General features: G+C 48.2%; 13 protein-coding genes across 13 annotated transcripts; 5 read left to right on the forward strand and 8 right to left on the reverse strand.

Moving 5' to 3' along the window:
* Nucleotides 1–44: 44 nt before the first annotated feature.
* On the reverse strand, nt 45–1,173 carry M437DRAFT_70256 (Malate/L-lactate dehydrogenase; the record flags this gene model as incomplete). The annotated part of the gene is made up of 2 exons (XM_041025424.1): nt 45–221; nt 280–1,173. The coding sequence occupies 2 exons, from the start codon at nt 1,171–1,173 to the stop codon at nt 45–47; spliced, it is 1,071 nt and encodes a 356-aa protein (XP_040875099.1).
* A 276-nt stretch (nt 1,174–1,449) lies between these two features.
* Nucleotides 1,450–4,531, reverse strand: M437DRAFT_79280 (uncharacterized protein; the record flags this gene model as incomplete). The annotated part of the gene is made up of 6 exons (XM_041027145.1): nt 1,450–2,439; nt 2,498–3,548; nt 3,603–3,697; nt 4,081–4,186; nt 4,236–4,464; nt 4,513–4,531. 6 exons carry the CDS (start codon nt 4,529–4,531, stop codon nt 1,450–1,452), a joined length of 2,490 nt encoding a protein of 829 aa, XP_040875100.1.
* Nucleotides 4,532–5,567: 1,036 nt separating this feature from the next.
* On the forward strand, nt 5,568–7,105 carry M437DRAFT_60273 (uncharacterized protein; the record flags this gene model as incomplete). Its single annotated transcript, XM_041023727.1, has 4 exons — nt 5,568–6,167; nt 6,258–6,614; nt 6,682–6,834; nt 6,890–7,105. The coding sequence occupies 4 exons, from the start codon at nt 5,568–5,570 to the stop codon at nt 7,103–7,105; spliced, it is 1,326 nt and encodes a 441-aa protein (XP_040875101.1).
* A 122-nt stretch (nt 7,106–7,227) lies between these two features.
* On the reverse strand, nt 7,228–8,249 carry M437DRAFT_60179 (NAD(P)-binding protein; the record flags this gene model as incomplete). The annotated part of the gene is made up of 4 exons (XM_041023706.1): nt 7,228–7,711; nt 7,764–7,845; nt 7,896–8,103; nt 8,157–8,249. The coding sequence occupies 4 exons, from the start codon at nt 8,247–8,249 to the stop codon at nt 7,228–7,230; spliced, it is 867 nt and encodes a 288-aa protein (XP_040875102.1).
* A 660-nt stretch (nt 8,250–8,909) lies between these two features.
* On the reverse strand, nt 8,910–9,311 carry M437DRAFT_70261 (uncharacterized protein; the record flags this gene model as incomplete). The annotated part of the gene is made up of 1 exon (XM_041025425.1): nt 8,910–9,311. The coding sequence occupies one exon, from the start codon at nt 9,309–9,311 to the stop codon at nt 8,910–8,912; it is 402 nt and encodes a 133-aa protein (XP_040875103.1).
* A 511-nt stretch (nt 9,312–9,822) lies between these two features.
* On the reverse strand, nt 9,823–11,688 carry M437DRAFT_60165 (uncharacterized protein; the record flags this gene model as incomplete). Its single annotated transcript, XM_041023704.1, has 2 exons — nt 9,823–11,087; nt 11,361–11,688. The coding sequence occupies 2 exons, from the start codon at nt 11,686–11,688 to the stop codon at nt 9,823–9,825; spliced, it is 1,593 nt and encodes a 530-aa protein (XP_040875104.1).
* A 1,078-nt stretch (nt 11,689–12,766) lies between these two features.
* On the forward strand, nt 12,767–13,522 carry M437DRAFT_60235 (uncharacterized protein; the record flags this gene model as incomplete). Its single annotated transcript, XM_041023717.1, has 1 exon — nt 12,767–13,522. The coding sequence occupies one exon, from the start codon at nt 12,767–12,769 to the stop codon at nt 13,520–13,522; it is 756 nt and encodes a 251-aa protein (XP_040875105.1).
* Nucleotides 13,523–13,620: 98 nt separating this feature from the next.
* M437DRAFT_79284 (uncharacterized protein) lies at nt 13,621–13,899 on the reverse strand (the record flags this gene model as incomplete). The annotated part of the gene is made up of 1 exon (XM_041027146.1): nt 13,621–13,899. The coding sequence occupies one exon, from the start codon at nt 13,897–13,899 to the stop codon at nt 13,621–13,623; it is 279 nt and encodes a 92-aa protein (XP_040875106.1).
* A 295-nt stretch (nt 13,900–14,194) lies between these two features.
* M437DRAFT_79285 (uncharacterized protein) lies at nt 14,195–14,670 on the forward strand (the record flags this gene model as incomplete). Its single annotated transcript, XM_041027147.1, has 2 exons — nt 14,195–14,374; nt 14,425–14,670. 2 exons carry the CDS (start codon nt 14,195–14,197, stop codon nt 14,668–14,670), a joined length of 426 nt encoding a protein of 141 aa, XP_040875107.1.
* A 185-nt stretch (nt 14,671–14,855) lies between these two features.
* Nucleotides 14,856–15,673, reverse strand: M437DRAFT_70265 (supernatant protein factor, C-terminal domain-containing protein; the record flags this gene model as incomplete). The annotated part of the gene is made up of 4 exons (XM_041025426.1): nt 14,856–14,866; nt 14,925–15,386; nt 15,441–15,465; nt 15,521–15,673. 4 exons carry the CDS (start codon nt 15,671–15,673, stop codon nt 14,856–14,858), a joined length of 651 nt encoding a protein of 216 aa, XP_040875108.1.
* A 452-nt stretch (nt 15,674–16,125) lies between these two features.
* M437DRAFT_79287 (DUF1768-domain-containing protein) lies at nt 16,126–17,008 on the forward strand (the record flags this gene model as incomplete). Its single annotated transcript, XM_041027148.1, has 2 exons — nt 16,126–16,150; nt 16,437–17,008. The coding sequence occupies 2 exons, from the start codon at nt 16,126–16,128 to the stop codon at nt 17,006–17,008; spliced, it is 597 nt and encodes a 198-aa protein (XP_040875109.1).
* A 743-nt stretch (nt 17,009–17,751) lies between these two features.
* On the forward strand, nt 17,752–19,291 carry M437DRAFT_60267 (uncharacterized protein; the record flags this gene model as incomplete). The annotated part of the gene is made up of 6 exons (XM_041023725.1): nt 17,752–17,817; nt 17,866–17,891; nt 17,942–18,440; nt 18,502–18,762; nt 18,821–18,952; nt 19,004–19,291. The coding sequence occupies 6 exons, from the start codon at nt 17,752–17,754 to the stop codon at nt 19,289–19,291; spliced, it is 1,272 nt and encodes a 423-aa protein (XP_040875110.1).
* Nucleotides 19,292–19,437: 146 nt separating this feature from the next.
* M437DRAFT_60246 (uncharacterized protein) lies at nt 19,438–20,687 on the reverse strand (the record flags this gene model as incomplete). Its single annotated transcript, XM_041023720.1, has 4 exons — nt 19,438–19,785; nt 19,839–20,111; nt 20,172–20,527; nt 20,588–20,687. Coding segments are annotated over 4 exons (1,077 nt in total), but the record flags the coding sequence as incomplete, so codon positions are not given.
* Nucleotides 20,688–21,291: the final 604 nt, after the last annotated feature.

Below are 21,291 nucleotides of genomic sequence, written 5' to 3' on the forward strand. Positions count from 1 at the left end.
TTTCTTTTGCTTCACTCTCTCCACAATCCCCGTGGGTGGCAGCTCTACTGTGACACAACTATGTCTGGCGCACCGACTCGCCTTGCCTCAGCATTCAATGCTTCGACTTCGGCTGCCACATATGGTATACCATACTTCTTCCTTTCTGCTTCCGTTAATTGTTCAATCTCTCCAGGAAAGTAGATTCTATCTACTCCTGCCATCTTCTCGCAGTTCACGACCTGATTACCGTCAGTATTCGCGTTTTCCATTTCGTTATGTATCAGGTGACAAACTTACCCTGTTGTAAAGATGCTCCATCCTTTGTTTGAAATCATCGGGGCTGAGGAAGAGGTCGGGCTTCAGAGCGATGAGGAAATGACCCACATCCGCTGGCTTGGAAGGATCATATGGATTGGTGACATGTCCAGCGAACGCGGATCCAGATAAGACACCCGAGAACACGTCCATCATGATAGACAATGCCGATCCCTTAGGCCCTCCCATGGGCAGCATGACACCCTCGAGTGCGGCGCTGGGATCATCGGTCCTGTTTCCGTCCTTGTCCAATGCCCAATCGACTGGTATCTTCTCGCCTCTCCTTTTGGCTTTGTAGATCTTACCTCTTGCCGCGACTGAGGGTGCCATATCCAAAATGAAATCATGCTCGGCACCAGGTGCACCGCAAGCAATCGGCGACACGCCCATGAGCTTCTCCTTGCCGCCCCAAACAGGTAGGGCGGGCGACGAGTTGGTGAAGACTAAACTCATCATCCCAGCATCTAGAGCTTGCTGCACAAGCCAAGCACTCATGCCGAAATGGTTGCTGTGCTTCACACTGACCATACCAATTCCAAAAGTCTTCGCCATATCAATCGCTCTCTCCATACCCAGTCTGGCAGCTACAAAGCCGAAAGCATTCTTGCCATCAACTTGAGCAACTACAGGAGTGTGATTGACAATGGTGGGTTGAGCTTTGGGATCGAGGACTCCTTGGCGAATACGGGCGAGGTAGGACGGGATGCGGTTGACGCCGTGGGTGTCTACGCCACGAAGGTCGGCAGCAACGAGACAATGAGCTATAGTCATTGCATCTTGCTCAGACACGCCAACGGCTTGGAGAACAGCTTTGACATAGGTATTGGCGTTCTCGTGAGAGACAATAGCTTTGGTGGTGGTTTGGGACTCGGCCATGTTGTTGTTTCTGAAAGTGTTTGGTTTTGAAGGAGAGGCCGATGATTTGATTGGGTTTGAGGTCTATGACCTAGGAATTTGTGGTAGAGGTTCTAGATTGAGGTTTTTCAAAATGTGGTCGAGATATTCATTGTTCTTAAGGGAGTCACGGTCGCTGCATGGTCGTGATTTCCCGTTTGAGAGCGCGGATTTCCCGTGCAGCGGAAGGCACAACGCTCAATGTCTTGGCGGTTGGTCTTGATGAGATCCGATCATACGCGATTCAACACATTCGCATCAAAACGACATAGGAGCTAGTCCGTCAAAGAGATTCTGCAAGAACGTATCTGTGTTCATGTCACCCGTCCAGAAACCCGTGCTTGGGTCTGACATTTCATCAAAATTTGGAAGGAAGTCGAGACCGGGTGTCCAATTTCGGATGTATTGTTGCATCAACACATCCGGCTCATTGGCTTGTGGTTGTCCTGTCGTAACAATAGTTTCCGACTGGTTGCTGAGAGAGGTTTCCTGATAATCTCTCGAGCCTAGATTGGCAGGACAATCACGAGCGGGTGCCGTACTCGCATTTGGAGTTCCGTCATCGCTGCGGCTCTTGCGATCCATCATCCAGCTGATAGTCCTGTGCGACAACTCATCCAGAATGTCACGACTTCGCTTCGCTCCAGGCCAATGCTCGCCTGTAGCACTGAGGATGTTAGATGCTGCGCGTAGATCAGAGACAAGCTCATCAATCACAGCGTCTTGTGCAACTGATGGACAGGTCCAGATACAAAAGAATGCTGTGACTGAACTCATCATAATCGAATGATAAGATGCCCAACTGAACACTAGCAAATTTTCGATATATAGCTCGTGGTAAAGCCTGATAGCTGTTATAGCACTTTTATAACATGCCATCAAATCATCTGAGCTCGGTTGAGGTATGCCAGGGCTTGGCCGCAAAAGTAGGGTCTTCAACACGTGATAGCGGATATCACAGAGCTTTGCCACATAGTCTTTGGGACCTGCCGTTTGTGGCATCCCAGCAGCCCATTGATCGAGACGATTAGTCATATCCCTTTGCCAGGTCTTCATGCAGCGCACTGCTGGATAAGCATAGGCTGGCGTTTCTCGAGAAATGCTATGGAGGATGTACTTCATCTCCGAGTTGAGTCTGGCAAGTTTGAACAAGTGTATGGCATAGCTCATGTGATTAGGAGGCTCGTCGGCTGTTCTGGATCTGACATTTGCTTGTGCCAAACTTGTGTCATCGATATCTGCGGGAAGCTAGAAAACAGTAAGCTGATCGAACTATCACAACTACTCTATGTTGTATGAGACTTACCCTCAAGTCACATGCTTCATCTCTCAACCCTATTGGGCGACCCATCATTGTACACAGAGATCTGTCCAAGCTGTATACGACCCAGAAAAGCCTCGTTCGCATTTCTTGATCGAATCGTGATATTGACAACGCAGATGTGACGTCTCTCTGCAAACCGAGATCTACGACCATTGCGATACATTGGTAGTTGAGATACCAAACATTCAGTTTTGTTGCAGGGCTGTGCATACCCCAGACGTGTAGTAGTAAGAGGCACTGCAGCCCCCGAGTCGAACTCTCGAGCGGGGTCTTCTCGAAGCATGACATAGCCATTGCGGCCCAACCTTCGCTGGGCAGCACAACTCTGTCTCTGCGTGATAGCATGATAGACGAGATGGCAAGCACCATGTAGACTTGAAAAGCGACAACTGGGTCTGGCTCACTAGATGAGAACATTTCTTCTATTAACCCCATATGGGTTGGTTCATGTAAGAACGGCAGATGTTGATGAATTGTTCTGAAGTACGTCCGGGTCAGTTCCTGTGTCAATTCTTTGCTTGACGGAAGCGGTGTTTGCATATCTCGGAGGAGCTTCTCGGTAAGAGCACTATCGCGCTGAAGGGCGATGTTACCACGATTGAGACGAGTTGGGTTTGTAGTCTTAGTCAATGCGCTAGCTGTGCACACAAGCTGGGTGAAGAAGTGACCGCTGGATGGTCCGATATAGCGTGGATTCTCTCCGTTGGGTAGCGACACGAGGCCAATTTGGTGGGCCAGACTGGAGTCCGCATGTTGCGGATTGCTGGTTGAAACCTCGGTGTTGTTCGCTGTGGCATCAATGTTGTCCATCGATGTATCGTAAGCGAAATTCGAGACATCGGCCCCCACTGTGGGCTCGTGGAACTCTTCTGGTGCAAGAGCTATTGCAACATCGAGCAGCGCGCCCGAGGGATCATCTGGGTTTTGAGCGTTTCCTATGCTCGCATCCTGCATGAGGTTTACATCAGGACATCTGTCTCTGATGATATCCTCTAGCCAACGAATTCGATGTTCAAGATGCTGTGTATATCGCCTGACCCACCTCTCAGCAATGGAATTGGTTGCAAGTTCGGACAACCTGACCTACGCTCGTGCTTGACTATCAACAGCGCTCCCACTTTGATATTCGCATTCCTTGGTTGATTTGCTGCATGAAGTACAAGTCGGCAAAATTCCGTCGCACTTGAGATCGGTCAGCACAAGAACGATTCATATGCGAGCGGTATTTTCTTCACGCGTATCTTGCGCTGCTGACAGCGTAAACATGCTGTACGTATGCGCTGCGACCTTCGTGATTGCCGTCTCGCAGCTCTGTCGCCCGTCATGGTGATTTCTTGCGTTTGAAGTGGGACATTGGAGGCTTCGGATTTTCCGTGAGCAACTGTGCCTGCCTATTTTGACGCTTTGACCACAGCGCTCCTCCTCACCCTTGGCCACCTGTACTCTCACAATCACAATATGTGCGTCTGTTGCCTGAAAACTCATCGAGAAACACTGGTCGTCCGATCTTATGAATACTGCTATCTACCTGGACAGAATTACACATATCATCAAGCCATCTTCGCCGCAGCAAGAGGCAAAAATCCCAAGAGATGTTCATCCGCCTCATCGACCTCGAAGTCGTATCTCATCAAATCCTCCTTATAAGGGAACATATATGTGCTCGTGACACTGTTCGATGAACGTCAGCCAATACTAGAAAGTCGTTTCCGCCACTTACCGATGATGTTCATCGGATTTCTGATATTCTTCGAGCGCGGCTCTGTCCTCGTGGAAGCTGAGAAGAGCGAATTCGAACCCTTTGCTCCGCTCAATGGGGTCTGTTATGGATGCTCCTCCTACCACAAGTCGCTGCTCTTTAACACAGGGTAACGATTTGAGTTTCTTCAGCTCTGTCACGAATTTCTGCTTGTGCTCGTCCGTCACTTCGGTACGAAACTTGAAGAATACTAACAGGTTAGAGTCTCGTTGGTATGAAAGCAATATGACACACGTACCAATGTGTACGATGGTCATGTCTTGTGAGTTTCCTGCTTCGATACAATGATCAGGTCGCTCTCGACCGGAGGCATACTCAGCATATATATACAGGATCGAAGGTCCGGATTTCCCGATGTGGAGAGAACTGCGGGCGGACGCTCCGTTCAACCTGATAGCTCTCAACTCTGCCAACACTGAGGATAGTTGAACAATTCTCACATAGGGAGCCTGTGCAACCTCAAAATCAAAATGGAATATAGGTGTTCAGCTCCCCAGAAATACTGGTCACTTTCGAGTAATTTATGCTTCACTTCAGCGATACGCGATTCTGTCGGGCGCACCAGATTGATTATCTTGCCTGTGAATTGAGGACTCTATGTCTATCGGCTTGAACTCACGACATACTAGATGGGATGTTAGTTTCCGATCTTGCCAAGACGATACAGCATCACGGCGACAACTCGAACGCGCGGAGTTCCAGCCACTACGACGCGAGCGGCTGACTTGCATACACTAAAGACGGCTCCATGCAGACCACCAATCAGGCAAATCAGGCTGAGAGTGAGGCTGAGGGCGAACAGGAGGATGGGAAACACCACCTCATCTCATCTTTGGTTCTACAGTCTTCTACTTCGAAGTCGCCTAGCCTTCTAACCTTCAGCCAACAGCGAGAGAATTGACCATGTCACCTCCATCTCCTCAGGCCTCACCTCGTCAGGGCATGACTCCTCAGGCTTCAAGTACCCATGCTTCAACCGCTCTTGTATCTGAGCCTGTGGTGCGAGCATTTGTGTGTGGTACGTGTCTAAGAGAACTTATTCGAGGGCTCTCGATTGCTAATGGTCACCTAGATATCAAGAAGAATCCCACTACATGGAATGAAGAAAGCAAACCGCTCTTCACTTTACTAAAAGTATTATACTCATTTCCATGATGATTCAATCCTGAAGCTAATACTTTCGCCAGGATTCTGAAAGCAAAGCTTGTATAATGTGTGTCGAGTGCTTGCACATGCGAGGTGATGATGCATAATAACATAACGAATACTGATTGAGGTGATAGCTTCACAACCATGGAGGAATTCAGTACGAACATCGACGACAAGCAACAGAGACAATCAAATATCAACGTCGAACAACAGAAAAAACTGCACGTCGAGCGACAACAAAAACTGCAGGAGTGGTTTCCGCATACACCAGCAGTATTCTGGTCGAAAACATGTGAAGAACACAATGGCTTTTTCGGCAGCCACACTTCTAGCACTCTTATCCCTATTCCCGAATCTAGTCATGCAAGCTCCTTCACCGACCAAATAACAACTTCAGCGGCTGCAGACCATCAGGAACTCGTGTCCACGTACTTCCGTCTAATCGTGAAGATGCTATCATCTGCCAAAGCTCAAGCTCAAGGTTTTACATCGGTCTCAAGTGGTGCTGCCGATTATGAATGGCACGAAACGGGTTATCTGAGTGCCTCCTCGGACACAAAGAACCTACTTCTCTGTTTCGACGTTCCTGCAGATTCAATCGCGAATCTATATCAAACAATGCCCAAAGCTCTCGATCAAGTAACAGGTCCATTTGCATTGCACATACTACTATTGGAAGAATTGGCGCAACTGTACGATCGGAGCGTTTGGGCCATGGCCAAAAAAGTCCGAGGGATTGAGAAAGTAAGTCATAAAGGCAACAGGGAGGCTCACGAACTTGCTCTGCTGCACTCTTCTCCTTCCGGCTCAGAAGACTGACAACAGACTGCATAGCAACGACTCTTAGAATCAGGAAGGCGAGTTTCGACGACATCTTCTCTCTCATCGAGCTTTGATCCTCCCGCCAACGACACCTCCAAACCAATAGGACTGGTGCAACTTCGGAATTCCGAAAACTTTGAACACCTCTTCGAGATCTCACGACACCTGGCGCATAGTGTTGAAACAACACAGATTGCCACCGAAGTTGTGGAGCGCATAAAAAATGCCTGCGAATACATCCACCTCGCTCAAGGAACTCCAATACTCGCGGCGAGAGTACAAAAACTGAATTTCTTGCATAGTTTATTCAGGGGACTGTCTGCGAGGTCTGTGTCCATTGAGAAGAGACTGACCAGTGAACAAGTGTTGGTAAGTTCTATCAAAGTTTTTCAGCAAAACAGCAATGTGACAAGTACTGACAAGACTTGGATCCAAGCTTTCGAACGTGATATCTCAACGAGACAGTAATGTCAACAAAGAGATGTCTAACTTCAGCTCTCAAATAGCACTGTCCGCCAAGGAAGACGGTGCGGCCATGAAGACCATCGCAGTCGTCACTTTGACATTTTTGCCGGCGACGTTTGTCACGGTGCGTTCTATTATGCCTCGCTTGTTTCTTCTTCAAGCTCTAAAGCTCATTCCAGGCACTCCTCGGCATGAACTTCTTTACCGTCGATTCCAAAACACCTGGCGGGCGACTGACCTCGACGAAAGACGTGTGGATCTTTTTTGTGATCGCTGTACCACTTACAGTTATCGTGTTGTGCATTTGGTGGTGGTGGCAGAGGAGAGAAGTCAAGAGGCACAATGCAGGGCGGTCTGAAAAGGATGTGGAGGATCTTGAGGACGCAGGTAGTTGATATCTTGACAGTTGATTTTGCTCCAGTGAATACAGAAATCTGGTTTTTGGCACTGCTACTACTTGCTTCCTAATCATGAAACATCATCATCATACTTCGTAAGTACGTCGTGTCCCTGCAGTCTAGGTACCAGTCTGGATCAGGTAGCCACCATCAACAGGGATGTTCTGGCCGTTCAAGTACTGGCAGCTTGCGGCAAACAAAATAGCAGCAGCCATGTCCTTGTCCTTGCCAGGTCTCTGCGAAGGCAGTCCTCCCTTGTGTTCCTTTGGGAGCTCGCTCTTCTGGTCATCCTTGCTCTCGCCAGTGGTCATTTCTGAAGGGAAGACACCAGGAGCAATAGCGTTGACACGGATCTTGAGACCGCTGCTCTGGATCTCAGCCGAAAGCATCTTGTTGAGATGAACGACAGCACCCTTAGAGGCGTTGTAGTTGAAGTGACCTTGGGAAATGCGGACGAGACCGGAAATGGAGGAGATGTTGATGATGGTACCGCTCCAGCCGTGTGTGCGCTCAGTAGCCTTCTGAATGAGAGGCAGGAAGGCAGTGCTGAGGAAGAATGGTGCAATGACGTTAGTAGTGTAGAGGTCACTCCAGTCCTCGAAGCTGATGAGAATGTCAGTCACAGTGTCAGCAAAGAATTATTATTAACACTTACGTGTCCTCGTCGAAGAGGTTCTTCTTCATCTCCTCAGCGGTCTTGCCATCGGGAGTGAGCTTGCCAGCGTCAATACCGGCGTCTAATGAATTATTAGCTGTAGTTCATTTGGAGAGGCACATATTGACATACTGTTGACAAGAATGTCTAGGTAACCCTCCTTGGTCTCAATCTCCTTGACGAGCTTCTCAATCTCGCTCTTCTTGGTGACGTCGCCAACGATGGGAACGATTTCACCAGAGATGTCCTTTCCGTAAGTCTGCTGAACCGTCTTGAGCTTGTCCTCAGTACGGCCAACAATGTAGACCTTGGCTCCGTTGGTAGCAAGTGCTTGAGTGGCCTGGAGATGTCAGTTCTATGTATTCGATTAAATGATCAGTTGTGCTGAGATACCATCAAGCCGATACCAGAGCCACCGCCGGTGACCAAGGCGACCTTGCTCTTGACATCAAAGACCTCACTGAGTTGGTAGTTGCTGTTCGACATTGTAATTGAATTGTGTGTTGTTGTTTTCAGAGTGAGACAGATTGAGAGAAAGTATTTAAGCTGCTCAATGATGATGGTCTGTTTACGGAAGGCGTATGTGACGTTGTAGTGACGATCTTTGCTCGAAACTGGTGGGGCTTTTGGTGATCAGGGTTTACTTCACTGTCCGCATGCATACAGCAGCACACACATCTCGTCGATGTCCAAACTGATATAGGTACGTATCATGACTTCAAAGCATGTAGTACTGGAGCACCACGAAAGCTTTGGGGGCTGGAAGTATTTTGGAGCTCGATTTTCTTTCTACTCGAGTACGAATAGTTGCATATTCTTGATGCTTTATTTCATCTCTGCTAGCTTTTGCTTTCAATCTGAGTAGCCTCTAGATCTTCGCAGCATCTTCTCATGTGCAGGCTCTCGCATACACACGCAAATGCACCCGCCAATGCACTGTTTCCCGCCGTGGCCTTTGTCTTGGAGCTCTTCTCCTGCAAGATCAGTGAACGGTGCGGGCAAACGTACTTGTGTCCATCTCACACTCGAGTCATTGTAGGCTCGATGTTCCGCGAGGCTCTGGCTCGCGAGTGTGATGCGGAGTAATATCATCTTCATAAACTGTCAGGTTTCAATTGTCGTTCAGGCAACCGACACTCGACAGTCTCAAAGCTCTCCCAAGGCCATACACCACTCGCTTCTTCCACTAGCAGCATCAGACTCTTTGACTCCGTCGTCCAGCATAGCCAGGGCAGCATTGATTTCTGTCTCTTGCGTCTTCTTTCTACCCTCCACCTCCTGAATGTCTCTCATCTGTATATCCTCAGGTCCATTGGCTTCGAGAGTGTCGTCGTTCGTCTTGACTTTCTTCAACGTCGGCGCAGCATCTGCGATGGGTTCGACTTGATCGTGTGACCGTTTGGCGGCGAGCACGGGAGAATGAGGCATGGCGTTCTCGACGGCCGGTTCGGAGACGGAGACCTGTGTCGACTGAGCCATGTCGTCGGCGTCAATGGGGAGTTGTAGGAGCGGTTCAGAGGTGAATGCGAGACAGACGCGAACGGCCATGATCTCGCGACCATCGCGTCACGGACTGTTGTCCATGACGACGTGTTTGCTGTCTGAGCAAACTCTCGTGCCCAGCTTGTCAACAGCATCACCCTGGTTGCTGATAGATCCCATCATCGATAACCAGATCCATGACTATATTGATAGACTGATAACAATATGATTGCAGCACATCACAAGTCAGGCATTCAAGCGGTTTGTGAGAATTTTAGTGGATATTGTGGCGTTGGTGATCGCAAGATTAAAACTCGCTCACGACTCGAGCATTTTTTATAAAGCACATGAACAAGCACGGCACTATTTCTTTTGCAATGCGGTAGGGAAAAGGAAGAAGAAAACCAAACAACTACAGTTATATACACCCAGATCCGCTTTTATCCGTAGAAACGCCAGAAGCTAAAATGTGGATATCTTAAGACCAGAAAAGACCGCCATCTAGATACAACAAATGAAAAGTATTAACAGTATATAATGAATCCATGAGAAAGCAACCGGACCCATGCGTGAGATATCATATCCACAGGAAGAAGATTGGTGCAAGGAATGACCAAATAGCCATAGCCGAATTTGTGGGCGCAATAGTTGACGCTGCACCACTTTGCGTAGCAGCCGCCGAGCCGACGTTCGTAGTGCCGCTAGCCGTGCCGGAACCAGAGGACGGGCTCTTGTTGTTGATGTTGCTGCTTGAAACTTTCTTGCCACTTACGCTACCGGATGGTGAGATGGCAGCAGAAGCAGTGAAATCAGATACGGCAACGGCCTGTGTGGGATTCCATCTGGATGCGCTTTCTCCAGCATCAGATTCAGACTCAGATTCAGATGCAAATCCAGATCTAGACCCGGACCCGATGCCTCCAAGGCCACTTAGAATAGCTCCGGCCATACCAGTGACTGAATCAGTGCCGACATGCTGACCAGAAATCACAACCGCTGTCGTCACAGCATTCGCAGTCAAGGTGACGGTAGAAACACCTTCCGCCGACGCTGAAGGCTTAGTTGATTCATAGACAGCAGTCACACCAGTGGTGACCGGTCTTGTCGTCGTCGTACTAGGTGCGCCAGTCTCAACACTGGAAGCTGGACTAGCATCTCCATCTCCACTCAAGCGCCCTCCCCATAACGGCGTTGGTGTAGCAAGTTCAGTGCCAGTAAGCATTGGTGTCAACACTCTTGGGGGATCGTAAGCTCCACTCATTCCTGGCGCTGGTCCACAGCTTGCATCGATCCAAGGCTGTTGCATACTGATCAACCTCGGCGGCAGCAATATGACGGGGTGACAAGGATCATCATGATACATTGCATTCGCCGCATTGATCGGATTGTCAGGCCAATAGACGTATCCAGATATCGTTGAGCAATTCTGTCCTACATCATTGTAAGCCAAGGATCTTGGTGGAGGCTGAGTTGTCACAGCTGAGCCCATGTCTCTATATGTCGTGCCGTCAGATACGTAGTCTGACTCGTATTGCGTCAAAGTGGTGACGGGCCGTGCAGTCGTGATCTCTGAAGCGTCGAAGGCTATCGTTGTATTGGTCCATGCATCTCCTACTTGACCGCATCTGTTGCTTGCGACCAAGGAGCTGAAGGCCATATATACACTCGGCGATGTAAAGGTGAATCCGTCCGCATTAACGCTCGTACTGGGTTGGCCCGAAACTGGTGCAGTTGGAGTCGCTTGGTCCGGCCAGAAATAGAAGTCGATCGTTCCTGCCGTCATGTAACATGAACTACAACACGGCGGTTTTGGTGTGTACGCGCGAATGGCATATTGTGTATCTATTGAGGATTAGCACCATGCTGTACACCTTCGATCTCGAGATTGCATATTTGGAAAACGCGATAGGTCATGGTTAAATTCTGATGGCGGGGCCAGCCTTGAAGCGAGACGCGACCATGTGATCTTATAACAAGGCAGGCTGGCGAGATTGAAAGCACGAGATAAAGAGCAAATGGCAAGAATGAGAAACATAGCGAAGAGCGGCAATGAAAAGTATCGAACAAGGCAATGAAAAGAAAGCAGGACACGCATTTCGATTGTACACAACTTACATAAGAAAGTACTGGTCCAATAGGTTTGAGAAGTGACAGAACCAGTCAGATCGCCCAGAGAATCGGTGGGTCCAAACCCTTCGTACCAAGTCCACCTGCTAGTAGCAATCTCGGTACTCTTGTATGTCGCAGTAAAACTGCTCAATTGCGCAGAGCAGAAGCTGTCAAGGTCAATAGATTCAGACCTGCTCTTGGCTGTTTGTGCGTCTGTGTCAGTGCCATTGTTGTCTTGCTCCGTCCCATTGGGAAACGTCGGGCTAATGGCGTCAGTCAAGCCTAGCAGGCTCGGCAACACCAGCAAAGGCGACAGCAACACTGGCCGGCGCATTGATGGCCGCTGAAGACAGAGCAATCGCGGCGCTCGCGCGCGTCGAGTGGAGGTGAGGTGTTCCTGCCCCGCGAAAGTTGGGTCCGACCTTTGATCGATGGCTTCAGTCCAAGTGACTATTTGATAAGAGAAAGTGTTATGGCGTCGCAAATAGAACTCGGCCGAGCAAATGACGATCAAGGAGCGTTAGTAGAAAAATCAGAACGGTGGCCAAGCAGATTCGGTGAGCAGATGTGCAGAGGAGCGTGGAGTAGTTGAAATATAACGAGCTCGTGTCGTGAGCCGTGGCGATTGTCAAAGAGTAAAGGTGTTTAGGGCCGAGACTGTTTCAAAGAATCATGGGAATGCCAAATGGGACTCGATAAAATCCCTTTTCCGTCGTTGAACCAGCCGCGTCTTCGAAGGCAAAACGAACGTCGACGCACAAAAGCAGTCAACGAATTTCTGTCTGCCAACCCTAATAGGAGCGGGCACTCAAGACTCGTTCCTTGAGGCAGGATTGGACCTCAACGGCATAGACTCGTGTTTTGATGCCAGCCCTAAGTGGATGCGCCTGCATGATTCACGGAGATTCACGGAGATAGACGGCCAGGCAAGCGACTCTGATATTGGTGAGTATATATTATCAGAAACAAATTCTTTTCCATCAACCAATACCAGCACAGCTGGCATATCTTCATTGGTCTAGTGGTCATGATTTCCGCTTGTCAAGAGTAAAATCTCGTCAAGCGCGGGAGACCAGGGTTCGATTCCCTGATGGAGAGCACATTGTTTTGCTTTTTGTCAACAACGTCGATGAGACATGTCGAAGTCCATAGCGACTCCAACTCGCATTCTTTTCCTCATGCTACCCTCTATTTTGGTAAAATGCATCTCTTGCTGCGAGCCGAGAGCCGTCGGAGTCGCTCGGTAGCCTTATTCCCGAGAAGGATTGCCAGTACTACTATTTTCAGATAGAAAGTTGTCGATCCCAAATCATTCATGAATCGATTGCAGAGCGAGACAGAACATTTTGAAAGACAGAGTGTCTTCGTGATCTATACTCTCATTCCCCTCCTCTTTCGCCATTATCTCCATCATGCGACTGATACCTAACTACTTCCTTCGTACAAGCGTAGGACTACTGCTCCTTCAATCCTTTCTCGCCTGGTTATGGCTACAGCTCGACAAACTCCCATTATCATCTACTCTCAATCTTGTCGTTGGAACTTCAATCAGCATGGTCGTCAACACTCTGAAGAACACGTTGGATGACAATCTCGGGTTTGTGTTGCCTTGGGACACACCATACTTCTTGCCAATGATTCTGGACGAATACATTATCAAAACCATGCCCGAGCTAGCCGTTCTACTGGGCGAATCACCATGTTCGAAACGTGTAGTGAGGACACACTCCGAAACCGGTGTTTGTGAGCCTGCATTGGCTTATGCTTGCTCACAGCACGCTGTAGAGTTCGAGGCTGGTACATTGGGACTGGAGTTCCTCCGTGCTTGTTACCAAGATTACGGTATCTCTGCCACCCTTGCCAGAAAGCATCATGAAAAATGTCATCCAACAGAGAAACAGACCAGTATAATGGGCAGACGTGCTTGCGCCAGAGCAAAGGAGCAGATGGAGAGGGACAAGGAGATTTGTTTCTATATACCACCATTAATCGACTGTACGATGGAGTACGAGAGGTGGGAGGATATAGGCAGGGTGATTAAACCCGATGGGCTCAATAGTAGCGAGCGTATCGACCGAGGAGTTTGTGACAAGAGGATGCCAGGGGACACTTACATCAATCATAGGTTTAGAGGCTATACGCTCGTCACGAAGCTTAGAGAACCATAGTCGGATATGTATCTTTCTCTATTCGCAGGGTCATGCTACCTGTCAAAAACGTTCTTCGAGCAATGCTACAGCATTTAAGAGCTTCTGGATCCCCAGTCTTATGCTCTCAATGCCCGCCTCACTCTCTTGAATTCCATGCCCTCTCTCGGTTTTGCAGTTTTCCATACTGCCATTCCTCCAGCCAGAAGCAGCAACATAAACTCCCATCCAAAACCTCTTGCATACACAATGACCGCAGTCAAGGCTGTGATGGCAAAGAAGAGGCGAATGTCTGTCGTGTAGGAGGTAGAAGATGTGCGTGTCACATAGGTAAAGAGTGGTATACGATAGGGGTCGTAAGTTTCTTGAGAGACTGATGTTGTTGATTGTTCATCCATTGTTGGCAGTGCCTTCGAAGGTGGAGACGAAGAATGAAGAAGCCTGAGTGGTGAGATGTTTAACAGTTACTGCAATTTGGTGTGTTAATCATGGGTGACTTGCAAACGCCGATTAACGCCGCTCTCACCATCGGAGCACCCCTCCATCCGAAGACAATGGCAACTCGATTCACATAGGTATTATTCTCCGAGAACATTTCTAGATCATTCCTGTACTGTCCACTGACTACTTGCCTGACCAATCCGGCCATACCTCCTCGCCAGAAAGATCATATTTCATCGCTTTATCACCATCATGGTTCTAGAAGCGGGCTATCCAAACACAACAGGCTTTCGCAAAGTTGTTAAAGCAACAATTCTAGTCAAGAAGAAGCCAGGCTTAAGCGATGCAGACTTTATATCACATTACAATACCAAGCACGCCGAGATGGCCAAAGAAGTCTTGATGAAGCACGGGTGTATTACATACAGTCTCGTAAGCATAGACCTTTCACACATATTGAGTTACCAAGACTCATGCAACAGACCTACCATCTCCAACGCGACAGAAACATAATGCAAGACATGCTCAAAGGCAAAGCAAATCTCTTAGCGTACGACGCTATCTGCACGTTTGTGTTTCCTGATTACATGGCATTTGCACGCTTCATGTATGATCCAGCCAGTAAAGCCTTGACGGGTGATCATGACAACTTTATGGTCGAGGAGGAGATGAAGATGATGGTTGGAGACGAGTACATGGTCATTGAGGACGGAAAGATGGTCGCGTGAGGTTCGTCGTGTGAGGCATTGAAGGATTGGCAGGGCATAGCATTGCATGGCAGGATCATAGACGTTGCGAGAGGATGTGGCCGGGTTGAAGGTGGAAATGAGCATGACGGAGTATGACGAGCATATAAAGCGTTTCTTTTTGTGTATACGTGTGTTCGCAAACTCGATAGCCGGTCGCGACATTTCTAGAGATAACCTGGGTTGTCCAAGTCAGTATTTTGCAGAAGCAGGAAAGCATGTTCTGTGCAACTCACCCTTGCGCCCAGTCTGGAAGAACATTCTGACGATAAAGACTTGCAGACCGGCCATGCCGACCATCATCAAACTCTCAATGATTGAGAAGTTGAAGATTCTCTGCTCTGTGCTTCTGACGGTGGAGAAGTTTCTGTTCTCGCGAGTTCTGAAGTATTTCTGCTGGCGGGTGATCGTGCTGAGCTGGCCGCTGAGCTTGAGGACCGAGTTTTCGAGAGCCGAAGTCTGCTCAATGTTGGCGCCCTGCTTGGAGGGAATGCTGGCAGCGCGAGGCTCATTCTCGATGGAGATCTCGAAGTCGATCATCTTGTCGGCAAAGGTGCTGATGCTGTTGTCGAAGCAGAAGCGGTACTCGCCGACCTCGTTGGCTGTGAAGACAAAGTCGCCCTGGCGTTCCTTGGTACCATCCAGAATGGTCTTTTCTTTTCCGGGTTCTGAGCTAGGCCCGTGGACTGCGTAGTCGACTGTGACAGAGTGTTAATCGTGGGTAATGGTTGGAGGGTGAGCTGGTCAAGTACCATCGAAGGAGCCGCCTGATTGAACCTGTGTGTCGCGTTAGTATGGATAAATGGCTAGCAGTTGAAAAAGAGAAACGGACAGCAAAGTAGAAGGCAACCTTTGCGCCCTTCTGCTCAATGTGTGAATAGAAGCACTCCTTTCCATTGGGCGGAAGCTTGTATGTCAAGGCTGTTGCTGAGACGAAAGAAGTCAAGAAGCCCAACAGGCCGAGCAGGGCGAATAGAGGTGCCATATCGAACAAGACTGCGACAAGTCGGTGCGATCTGCAACAGCGAAGATGTTGTTGTTCAAATGTTGCTCCCGTGAGCTTTACGGACACGCTTCAGGGATGGCCCATCAGCACAGACCCCCCTGTCAACCAGGGCTGTCCGGGGCAATTTCTCTTTATTTATTCTTCTTTTTTTCCCCAACATCTCACTTTGTTTATCTTGCACACCATTGCGCAATCATAGACTTGACTGTGCCACCTAACAAGGAGCTGCTCTCGATATCCGTGTCACACAGTACCTCAAGATGAGATGAACAGCAATGCTTGCTGTAGATCTTCGATGGCGCGCACCTGAAGAACCCGCTACTGTGACTGGTGTTCAAGACACCAATTAGATACATTAATGCAGCAGCTCCAAGTACTGCCGCATGCTGATGCTGTCTGAGAACTTCTTTTACGACGAGACGAGAAAGAAAATGCTCGACGCTGGAAGGTGCGATGGTACATTGACCATGCCAAGTGCCGGCGAGTCGATTTGAGCTTGCGGTGACTCTATTCAGTCTGCTACTTTAATTCTTCCAGTTTCGACGCAGACTTGCAAACAGATAAATCATCACAAGATCCTCAAGAAGTCACTTCAAAGCCTCTACCGTTGCGTTCTAGGACCTACTGTATCAACACATCATGGTTAGGAGAAATAAGCAGCCTGCGGGATCAGCAAAAGGCCATCCAGAAGCAAAACAATCCGAGTACAACGATTCAACAGAAGATCCGCCAGAAAATACAGAGACATCACCTTGTGGCACGACGAATGAATTAATACCTTCCAGAGGTCGAGAGAAGCACAACAAAAAAAGCATTCGTCCACCAGTACTCTTCCACCGCGAATACGAAGAACCCCATGGCTATCTTAGCCAGTGGTATATCTCTTCTTTTACAGATCCTTCGACGGGTCAAACATACAATTGCGCGGAGCAATACATGATGCATCAGAAAGCAGTCTTCCGTCACGACGACTCGACGGCCGCATCTATCCTTGCGACTCCATTCCCCAAGGACCAGAAAGCGCTTGGTCGTTGTGTTGCAAACTGGGATGATGATGCATGGGACGAGATCAAAGAAAAGGTTGTCGAAGAAGGAAGCTATTTGAAGTTTTCACAGAACAAAGAGCTGAGGGAGAGGTTGTTGTTGACTGGTGAGAGGGAGCTCGTAGAGGCGAGTGCAAGTGATAGAGTCTGGGGTGTTGGATTTAATGCTAAGGAAGCACTGTCAAGAAGAGAAGAATGGGGCACTAATTTGCTGGGCAAATGTCTGATGAAAGCTAGAGAGAGGATCAAGAAGGGAATGTCTAGCAACTGAGACTCGTAATCTGACATCGTATATGTAGTCGCGTCAGCCTTTGCAGTCAGATGTTGCTATCCGATCTGAATGCTTTCCCTCGACTCTGAAGAGGTCGTCGTTTGAGGAAGGAGTGATGGAGGTTGACGAAGGTGTTTTTGCTCAGTTTCGCACAGACCAGCCGTTCATTCGATTACCACCAGCATCTGTTCTTTCCACCATCTCGTTCCACTTGTCATTGTTAACATGATTTGTGTATGAGGCCGACGGTTGAGAAGCATCTGCTCTCATCGCAGTGATGTGAATCATAGGCTAGATCGACCAGACCAAATCTCTACCTCGCGACTTTTCTTGTTAAGATACGAGTAGCTGTGGCTTTTGACTGAAACTCGCCGAGATGCCTTTGCCCACCTCTAATGTGGATCTGCGGCAGATCATCTCATGACAGCCTCAATTTGGAAGCTGGTAAGTGGAAGGCATAGGCTGACTCGTTGCTTTTACGGTGTGTATGCACGAGAGCAGGCTACGAAGCGCCGCCCCCAGCCACCAAGGCTGACTTGCATATATTAAAAGTTGGTTGGACAAAGTTCAACTGAAAAATCAAGTGTCTTTCTGTCCGACTGCGAGAAATCTCTACACCAGTAAGACATGTCGGGCCCTCCTGCATCAGTCATAGCAGACAGCAAAAACACCAATCCGGTCGTCTGGGCTCTCATCTATGGTATTGTTACATACGAATCTGACTGGCATGTTGGAGCATACTGATGAATTCAGAACCGTTGAATCATTCCTGGCGATTAGTCGAGACGCGCATAATTGATTTACTAGAGGTAACGACGAGTTGCAGATTCTACTGTCCACAACCTGATATCGAACAGGATGATAAAGTATCAACATGCGTGATGTAAGAGCGTAAGTTGTTTCATACACAAATCAAAGATTGACAAAAACAAGATTCTCGAGCATCCAGCATTTCCTTGACGATATTTCGCTGCGAAAAGAGCTTTGCAAGCACTTTCCAAACATCCCACGTATGTTCTGGTCAAGAACGTGTGTTCAACACAACGGCTTCTTCGGCGCAAAGACCTCTACAGACTTTTCCTCTAGGGCAAGCGATTCCTCCGGAACGACCATCATAGACGTGCAAACCTGGTTCCGCATGATAGTCGTCAAGACAGTCAATTCTCCACCTCGATCTGGGCGGGGTTATCGATGGTTCGAGATGTCCTTTCTCAGCTCATATACGAAGAGACGTAATCTATTGCTGTGCTTCGATACGCCCAAGTATATATCCCGCAATATGCTCAATGTGCTGGCCGAAGAAGAGAACAGCGACGCCGCGACTGGTCCCTATGGCTTGCACCAGCTTTTGCTCGAACAACTTATGGGATTTTATGACGCGGGTGTCTGGAGTATTGCGAGGACCATCCGCGACTCCAATCGCCATTCAGAGGTATGAACTTCAGTCCGACGATATCATACGGAAGAGTCATTAACGCTTAGGCGACGTGAAGAACGACAAGGGCACCGAACTTTTCCTGAAATTAGATGAGAATGCCCGACATTCGACTCACTCGATCGAAGCGACACAAGAAGCAGCTAGGGTCGTCGCATGTATAGCTCAACATTGCGAGACCCTAGCATTACGCTCAAGCGTGCACCAAGAGCTACTTATCTCTCGATGTGAGATCTTTAAATTCCATCATACGTTGATGCAAGGATTTCTTGCCAGAGCGTTTGCTAATGACAGACGCGTTGGTCACTCGAAAGACTTGGTAACGTCACAATCACATTGATTTCGCCCGACTTATCTGACATTCTAACACATCGTAGACCTTAAATGTGTCATCCGGACTCGATCGCAGATTCAACCAGATGATTGCAGCATTGGCTAGAGAAGATAGTGCATCTATGAAGGCCATTGCATACGTAACCATGACCTTTTTACCAGCAACATTTGTCTCTGTAAGTATACACCTCAACCCCTCTTACTATGTCACTAACCACCACCCGAAGGCGCTGCTAGGCATGAACTTCTTCAACTTCAGTCCGGATGAACATCAGGGCCACATTACATACTCTCACGACCTCTGGATTTATTTCGTTATATCGATCGTTTTCACGCTGATTATGTTTGTGCTGTACTGGATATGGCAACAATTCAGGAAGAAGGCGAGAGCAAGATCGAATGTCGAGGATGAAGATGCTGCAGAGAACGCTTACTCGACCGTGGAAAAGGAACACATGGAGAAAACTCGTCCGCGAGGATCGTACTTTAAGGGATCTATGATGATCTCGACCTGATGAAACTGACTGCTCCCCTCTATCTCTACTTATGTTCCTAAAGAGACTGTATCACATGCTAGAACCGACCAATCACCGCTAGGCTAGAAATCTCGAGCTCCAATTTCTTCCCATCGACATCAACCCTCCTATTTAGATCTTGAAGACTATGGTTCGGTGCCAACGCTCTTGTTAGCTTTCTCACTCCCATGCTCCAGGTCCCCAGCCTTCTCCTCTCGTCTCTGCCATACCCACCAGATAGTCAATACTGCGGCTGTCAAAGGTATAGAGACAACGAAGTAGAGCCAGAGGTCAGGAGAATAGGTTATGTGGCCGCCATGGGTGTCTGGGTTGTAGCTGAACAGGTTCATACCAAATATTGCAGAAACATATGTTGCAGGTAGAAAAGTCAAGGTAACAATTGCGATAGTTTTCATGGCGACGCCGTCAGCTTTGGTGGCGCGCGCAATTTGAAAATTGACACCATTGTCCTTTTGAGCCATCGTGTTGAACAGCTAGCAAAGCATCAGTGAGCGAGTGATGGTTATTTAGGCAGAGTCAACTTTACCAGATTGATTTCATTGCTCAGTCTTTTCTCATTCGAGATCGAGCGAGCCGCAACTCCTAGCATCATACTGTGGTGCATCCTCAAAGATTCGAGTCGTTCATACATTGCTTGCTCCGCATCATCATCGGTTTCTCTTTCTGCCAGAGCTTCACACTCAGACGCCATACGTTCGATTACATTGCCAGCTACCTGTACTGTTTCAGTTGCGTGAGCTGTGTGACGGGCCACCTCATGCAGCCCCGGATAATCCTCGTTCGTCTGGAATTCGCGGTGCTGTTAGTTTGTAGCAGTCAGTTTCTTGAGGATACAGTCAGAGTCTCAGAAAGCACGCACCTCTTCTATTTCACGGACTTTGTTTGACATGTCCCAAATGCTTTGGTCGTAGATGTGAATCAAAAAGTCCATCAAAATGATGTGAAGTGCGTATGGCTTGTGGGCACACTCGCCTGCATCGTTCTGACGAGCTTGTAGAGTATCCACGAACTGCTGCCGAAACTCTTCTGGGGTATTAAAGCAGACGAGTAGATTACTTCTGTCGGTCCATCTGGTGAAGTAACCCATCTCTATCCAATAATAGTTCTTTTCTTTCTTCTGTGGCTCGATCTTTTCTTTCTTCCGTGGCTCGATCTTTTCTTCATTTTGTGGCTTGAGCTTTTTAACAATGAGACGAAACATTGTATCTGCCAATACTCAACGATCAGTTGTGTTGACTGGAAACGAAACTGAAATCTGCATAGGTCACAACATACCATATCGAATCAAAGCCTTGCTCTTGCTGTAAGGAAATGTCGAACAGCCAAAATATCCATTGTGACGAGCGCTTGTTTCTGACCAAAAAGCGTTAGGTATTCCCAATCTTGAAGACCAGTGCTCTTGAGTATCAAGAGATCTGAGTATCGGCTTCAACTCTGTGAAGCTAGTCTTGTGGTTAGAAACTCTCCTTATCAACAAGCACGTAGAGACAAGTTCACATCACATTGACGCCCTCGTGCAGGTTGTTCTGATTTGACAGTCAGAACCTCACATGGTTCGAATCGCATAAGATCACTCACCGCAAACAAGGACGCATCGTCCAACCCGTTTTGTCGCTGCCATGATTTAGTTGTGTCATCTGGAGTGCGTCAGCACACTATCCGATATCTAACAAGTAATCTCTGACTGACCGAAGAAGATACGCGTAGATCTTATGATGTTGTCCATATCTACAATTGAAGTTGACGTATGTAATAGAAGGATGTATGTTGAGTGAAGATGCAAGTGGTGCCTCTTGGTTGAACTTTTGGGGCATTGCTTGATTGCTCGCTCGAAGGATCCCAACTGCGGGAAGTTGCATGAGCCTTGCAGCTTCCAGATCCAGCCACAAAATGGTCGTGCGTACTAAGCCGAGCTGAATATGGAGACGAAAATGTGGTATATACGCGCGAAATATATATCTGGACAACTCCGGAGCAAA

Source organism: Aureobasidium melanogenum (assembly GCF_000721775.1).
Source record: "Aureobasidium melanogenum CBS 110374 unplaced genomic scaffold scaffold_37, whole genome shotgun sequence".
Taxonomy (NCBI): Eukaryota; Fungi; Ascomycota; class Dothideomycetes; order Dothideales; family Saccotheciaceae; genus Aureobasidium; species Aureobasidium melanogenum.